Genomic DNA, 7,187 nt, shown 5'->3' with positions numbered 1-7,187 from the left:
TAATAAATGAGCAAATTAAGTCAAAAATCTAAATAAATTGAATAATATCAATTGATTATTGGATTGCATTCTATCTTTTCAAAAATAACAAAGACAATAAAAAGAATTCCTCAATTGGCTGAAATTATTCATTTTAAGTGAATGGCACCATGTGTGAAAATCTTGCCGCGAACCTACTAAGATAAACACTTGTGAAATACCTCACAAGCAGGTCTTAACACGGAATTTTGATTTCATGATTGTCATTCCGTAGAAATAGCAGCCTTATGTTAATTATACCAAACATCAAATTCGATATGCCTATAATATAGTTTAAAACATGAAGTATTTCTAATTTATAGAAATTTGTCAATTCTTTAATTTGAAAAGAATTCGGTCTATCTTATTTTTGTTTTCAAAATCTCTTCTGTTTTTCAGTGTATTAGATTATTTATTTCAGTTTCGTCACGAAAATTTTTTAAATGATTCCGACGAGAATATCTAGCTTAGTTCTGTTGCGTAAAAATGGTTCTGTCTTGTTGGGAATGAAGAAAAGAGGTTTTGGAATCGGTAAATGGAATGGATTCGGGGGGAAAATAGAAAAAGGTGAATCTATGATGGAATGTGCTAAAAGGCATGAGTATATTGAATATCTTCTGTACAATTATTTTACAAAAAAAAATGCTTTTATACTTTAAACATTATTTTCTCGTCTTAAAGTTTTATTTCTTTTCTTAAAATTTTCTTTTAAATTTCATTCTTAATTTAAATTTTTCTAATTATGAAATTTAATGTTCTAGAACTGATTAACAAAGAAAAGTTATCTTTCCTAATTATTATAGATATAAAGCTGTTTTTATTGTAGTAGGAATTTAGATCCAATAATTATTTAATTAAGTTCTGTGGAATTTTATGATCTGACACTTCATTTTAACCAATATCAATGCAGAATTGATTAAAAAATATATGTGTTATAAGTTTTCTAAATTTAATTGTTAAAATAATTCATTTTGTAAATGCTAAAAAAGATCAGTTTGAAAAACAGCCAATAGACATAGGTTCTAATACGGTTGTTTTAATATACTTTTGGGTTAAGTGATTTACTGATTTGGATCACTAAAGATTGCAAGAATAAAAGGTTGTAGTCTTAATTTCCAAAAACGAAACAATATTATTTGTGATTTTGTAATGCGGAAACTCGCTTCTTTTTTTCTATATAGATCATTCCAGTTTGACTTTGTGAAACAGTTATTATTTTCCCCATGAGATTCCTGAATTGTAGTTAATAAGCATGCATGAGACTTCTGTAACTGCATGAAAGAATAGAATACATTTCTCTGACAGGAATAGCAATGTTCAGTCTTTCGGAAGCAGTATGGTGGCATTTAATCTACCATACTTCAGTTCATTGAATGATTTGTTTATTATTTGAGAAGCTGTAAACATATTCAAAGTAGCTTAGAATTTTTTTTTTTTTTTTAAATGAGCTGCTCAAAATCCATATTTAATAGGAATCGGATGAATTGAAATATAACAATCCTGGTTTTGTTGAATAGGTTTGACGAGTTCTACAAAATCCATTTGTTGCTTACTGCTTGCTTTGTAAGAAGATAAGAAGCTTAAATAATATAGGAAAACAGGCATTTACTAGTCATTCCAAAAGAGAAAAACATACAAAACTGCCTGCAAGTTCAAAAGAATCATCATTGATGTTGGATGGCTTAGGAAATAAAGGGGAAAATTACACATCAAATCTGAAAACATCTAATTTAATTTCCAAATTTTAAACTTTTTAGTTCAAGAACAATCATTTAAAGCTGAATTTTTATGGGTATTAATATTTGTGTCATATTCATCCTTTAATGCATTAAATGATCCATCGGAAATATTATTTGAAAATATTTCACTGAAAGTAAAAGAGCTAAAAAATATTCATTAGTCCTTACAAAACTGTTGTATCTTATTTGTTACGCATTAGCTTCATGAAACTGGGGGTTGAAAAATATGTGGAAGTTTCAGAAATGGATGGCTAATTACATAAAATGGCAAAGATAAATATTTTTTTTTTAAGTAGTTTTGCTTTGTCATATTTTTTGGAAGCAATCATTAAATAATTTGTATCATGAAAACAAAAATGTTTTGTGCATTATTTTACCCGAGTCCTTAATTTTGTGTGACTTACAATTAAAGAGAATGAGGTAATATATCCCCTCTTAATATATAAATTTTGATTTGTTAAATTCTAGATAATAAGTAAAGGAATTGTTTTTTTTCTGTGTGCAAATATAAATCTTCTTTTAACATACTGTTATTTCAAATAATGTTAAATTGTTGCATCCTTTGCTTTTTTTGCATTTTGAAATCATTCCATTTTAACTATCACATAAGTACTATAAACGCATTTCCTTGTATCTTGCATATATGCACAGGGAAAAAACAAGGAAATTTTTTTTCTAGACTTGGATGGCAACCCTGTAGTAATGTGCTCTTGAGAGAGATTTTTGCTTTGTGGTACAATGGAGAGTATTTTTTAAAAATTTTAATTAAAATTTAAGTGAGATTTTGATGTTTTTTCTATAAATACTCCCCAAAATAATATTTACTCCATTTTAAAGTCCAAACAATTGTCTTTTAAATAATGGCAATTTAGTTATTGCAAAAATTTTTTTGTCTAGATTTAATTAACTTACATATATTATTTTTTTATGTATGTGTCACAACAGTATTGTCATCATTGTGGAAGAAGCCAAATTGTTTTAAATATTTAATCTTATATTTTTCATCCATTTCATCCAAGAAAGATTTTATTTAATATCTACATAGTTTACTATGAAAATAAAAAAGTGAAATTACAATACCACAAAATTTGGAAGATAAATGAAGTGGACATCTGTTTTTAATAGTGCTATGATGTTTAAACAAATAATGGAACTGGTCTGTATTAGAAAGGATCCTGTGCCTAATGAAGAGAGCATAGCTTTAATGCCTGACAATTTGGTAGAATCAAGGGCATAAAGTTATATTTAAATGATACATGTGAATTTAAATATAACCAATATTCCCAATAAGCGACTTGATCAGCAGAGATGGCTACTTATAGAATAGAAATAATACTTAGAAAATACTAATCTCCATTTCTTCTGTATATCTCCTTCTCAGTTACTATTTTTTCGATATAGACTTATTTTTCACTTACTGTAAAACTTTTTTAAAAAATGAAAGCATTAAATCAATTTTTAAAGATTTTATCCTTGCAGATACTTACAATTAGATGTTAAATCAAATCAATCATACTATATTTAAAACATTTGTTGATTTGAAAAAGATTTTACCCTTGCAGATGTTTGCAATTAGATGTTAAATCAATCATACTATGTTAAAAACATTTGTTGACACATATTCTCAATACAAAGAACAATAAGTGATTATATTAATTAATATCTTATTTTAAATCAATAAATTTGCAGTTCTAGTCAAAATTTTTAATAATGTTTGCTTTTATTTGCAAATTTGTAAGTGATTGCATGATTTTTGCCACCAGTTTTTCCACCCTATAAGTTTTACTATAATAAGATTATTAGTAATGTTTTAAATATTGTTGAATTTCAGAGAGTTGCTGGAAGAAGCTGGTATAGTTGCCAAGTCTCTTGAAGAAGTAGGTTATCTTGAATTTGAATTTATAAAAGACCCTCTCATTCTAAAGGTGCATGTCTTTTCATCATCCAATTTCCAAGGTGAACCACAAGAAAGTGAAGGTAATTTTCCATTTCTTTAGAAGTTCATAAAGTATATTTCTTTTTTAATGAACTTATGAGAAAATAATAATGTTAACAAATTACTATGTCCATGAATATTTAACTGCTTTGTGTTTAATTTACTGTAAATATACTTTTATTTTGAAATTCAATTGTTTTTTCTTATTGTAAAAGTGTGAAAGAAAATTGTTTAAATAAAAAGAATTCCTAGAAACTGGAATTAAATACTCATAATAAAAAATTATTGTAATGATTATGATTAATAGCATGTAGAATTTAAAAAAAATAAACTAAAAAACAATTATTTCATTTGCTAAGTTCATAAATTTCTTTTGTGTTTACATTTTAATTTTTTTTTTTTTTTTTTTTGTGAAAAATCTGTCAAAAAGTGCATGGTTTTATTAACTTTTCGCAAATCTGATCTCAATCTTTTACAGAAATGCGACCCCAGTGGTTTCCAGAATCTCAGATTCCTTTAGACCAAATGTGGGCAGATGATCGCCATTGGTTCCCACTGTTTCTTCGAGGAGTAAAATTCAAAGGTTATTTTAAGTTCATAGATATGAACACTATATCATGGTATCAGTTAGAGGAACTGCAACCATCAACACCTCTTAAATAAAGAGGATCTAATTAAAAATTAATGTTTTCTTCCTTGATTTTTCCCCTATAAATTCCTTTTGGACTGCTTGTTAAGTCTAATACTGCTTATGTTTTTCCATTCACATTTCTCATTGTAAAAATAAGTAACTGAAAAATATAGTGGATCAATGCAACACGATTAAAAGATGAACCAATATAGATTACTGTATTGTTTAGAAAATAAGCTTTATGAATTAATATTTTTGTATTGCCTCACCCTCACTTAGCTAAATATTTTTTCTTGCCAATTACTTTCACTGTCTATGACCATTAACATAGAAGCACATTATTGGCAGAAAACTAAAAAATTATTTTTCTTTAATATGATTTGGCAATTTTTTTATAAAATTAAAGGTTTAAAAAAATAATCCCCTATTTCATAACTAGTTGCTATATCTTGCATTACTCAGTAAAAACGTGTAATATTTTTAATATATAATTATTTTAATACTCAAGACATATGTATTGAATTAAAAAAATAATGGTAGCTTCATTCAAGGTCTTAGCTTTGTCTAGCTAAAGACTATCTATAAATTTCCTTATTTTAAAATCAACTTCACTAAACTTTTTAAAGAATTAAAATCAAAAGAAAAACTGCACAAATTAAATAAGTCCCCCCCCCTTAATTTAAGATGGTAATTTTTTTTTCTCTATAAGTTCATGTTTTGTGGGGAAAAGGCAAAATATTGGTTAATTTCTCATAGCCTGCTCTCTCTGAACATATGTTTCATTCCTTTATTTCAGCCGTTGATTTTTGCCTACTTTCAGACATTTTTAAACAAATGAAAACCTGCTAAAACAATATTAAAATAAATTTTTAAAAATAGAGTATCTTAATTTTTTTTAATTGAAAAATCATTGTACTAACAAAGTTAATATTACTGAAATGTTGTTTTGGAATAATTTCCTCTTAAGTTACTATGAAAAAATTGCTAAAATTTTAGTTCGTTTCTAATTTGTCGAATAATTTTTCAGCTACTTAAAGTTGACAGTTTTCTTTGTCTTGTCATAAATAAAAAAGGGTCTACACTTAGTCATTCAACCAAATTGTTTAGGAGGAAGTGTGAATCGTAACATGCATACATGGCTATAATGACTTGTTTATATAAAGTCATTTAATATATTTTTTACAACTATTATACTTATTTACATTATTTTTACTATTTATACTGACTATAACAACTGTCTTAAATAGAATAAAACAAAAAAATTTGAATTATCAATAATTAGATCTAGAATTTTTTTTAAACTCATAAGAATCTGTTTTTATATTTAGTTGTGAATCATCTAATATTTAATTAAATGCAGAGATGCAGGTTATTTACATCAAAACAATTCTACTCTTTATGTTAAAACAAAAATTAATGAAAAAAATTTCTTGCAATTATTAGAATCATTGAAATAAAAATTTTATAGGAAAAAAAACTTATTGAACAATCGATTCTTTAAGAGCTATTTTACACTAAACACCAAGTGGATGTATTACGCATTGAGTAAGATATATGATAGCATGCAAGTTAATATTCGTGATTTTTGTTCTACGAAAAAACTTCCCAGGTATATATTGCACAACATTTTTAGTTTCTAAGTTTTCTAAGTAAACAATAGCCTCAAGGTCTTTTTTATGTTAATAAATGTTTTTCCAAATATTTTGTAACCATTGATCACTAAAGATATTTCTGGCCAGTTATAGGAATGATGATTATCAATAGCTCCCATTTATCATACAAAAAATATTAATAAAATGGAATAAACATCCTCTAACATTTCCATTATAAATCATTTACATGTTGAAATACACACCCAATTTTGTTGTAAAAATTTTAATCTATATCTAAATAAGTTTTGAAAATCCATTTCATCATTTAAGGTCTGTTCATTTTGAAATTAAAAGCTAGTAAAAGTTTGAATCTCTAATGTTAAAATAAGAACTTTAATGTATTGAGTAGTAATATATTTATTGGTCTGGGATTTTATTATAGGTATTCAAAACAGTATATAGATATTTCACAGATGCTCTTTACATGTTTGTGCTAAGCCTGACTTATTTCATACTAGTCACCTTTGGCAACCAGCCGATTCGCCAATCTTAATGCTCGTTAAAATTTTAAATATTTTAGGTAATTCCTATTTTAAACTTCAAATTTTGATAGTCAATATAATTTACTCATAATATTATAAAGGCCTTCAGTCATAACGTAATATGTATCTAATTTTCTGTTAGCTCCCGTAGAATTTATGCTTTAAAGTGGAAATGATTCATCTGCAATTAATATTTTTTACTGAAACAAAGCATTTTTTTTATAATATGATTACTGAAAACAGAGAAACTGAGCATTTAAACCTTATGGGCACTAAAGAATATCTTTCTTAATTTATGTTATATCTCAAGAATTTGTCAATAAAATTTTCTCAGATTCATCATGAGCAGATCGATTAATTGACAATGTTTAATTTTAAATACATCCAACATTAAGAAAATAAACATAATCGTTTAAAATAATCGGTTGAAAACAGGTTAAAAAAACTACTTAAAAAACGATATACTTAAAACTATAAGCATATACAAAAAATACATAACATAAATGCAGTTTAATTACAAAATCATACAACTAACCTAAAATTAATTTTAATCAAGTCTGCATCCATTGAAAATATTTGTCAACAATCAGAACACAATGTGCATGCGTAAATTTTCCAACGCCTGTTATGGTACCGCAAATGCGTGAATTTTTCTACGGCAGTTGGGGTAACGCCATGCATATTAGAAATTTTCAATTTCCTTTATTCTGTTTTATTTTAATTCAAAAA

At 26.2% G+C, this 7,187-nt stretch overlaps 1 protein-coding gene across 2 annotated transcripts; it reads left to right on the top strand.

Annotated features, from left to right (window-relative positions):
- The first annotated feature begins 151 nt into the window (after window positions 1-151).
- On the top strand, window positions 152-4,535 carry LOC129975809 (oxidized purine nucleoside triphosphate hydrolase-like). 2 transcript variants are annotated; one of them, XM_056089032.1, is made up of 3 exons: window positions 152-585; window positions 3,589-3,734; window positions 4,172-4,535. In XM_056089032.1, exons 1-3 carry the CDS (start codon window positions 554-556, stop codon window positions 4,354-4,356), a joined length of 363 nt encoding a protein of 120 aa, XP_055945007.1. In that variant the 5' UTR covers window positions 152-553; the 3' UTR covers window positions 4,357-4,535. The 2 variants fall into 2 exon arrangements, with proteins under 2 accessions (XP_055945007.1, XP_055945006.1); XM_056089031.1 differs by having other exon boundaries at window positions 153-613.
- Window positions 4,536-7,187: the final 2,652 nt, after the last annotated feature.

The sequence above is a fragment of the Argiope bruennichi genome, chromosome 7 (genome assembly GCF_947563725.1).
Source record: "Argiope bruennichi chromosome 7, qqArgBrue1.1, whole genome shotgun sequence".
NCBI classification, from domain to species: Eukaryota; Metazoa; Arthropoda; class Arachnida; order Araneae; family Araneidae; genus Argiope; species Argiope bruennichi.
Note: the sequence above shows the minus strand (reverse complement) of the source record. Positions and strands in the feature narration are given on the sequence as shown.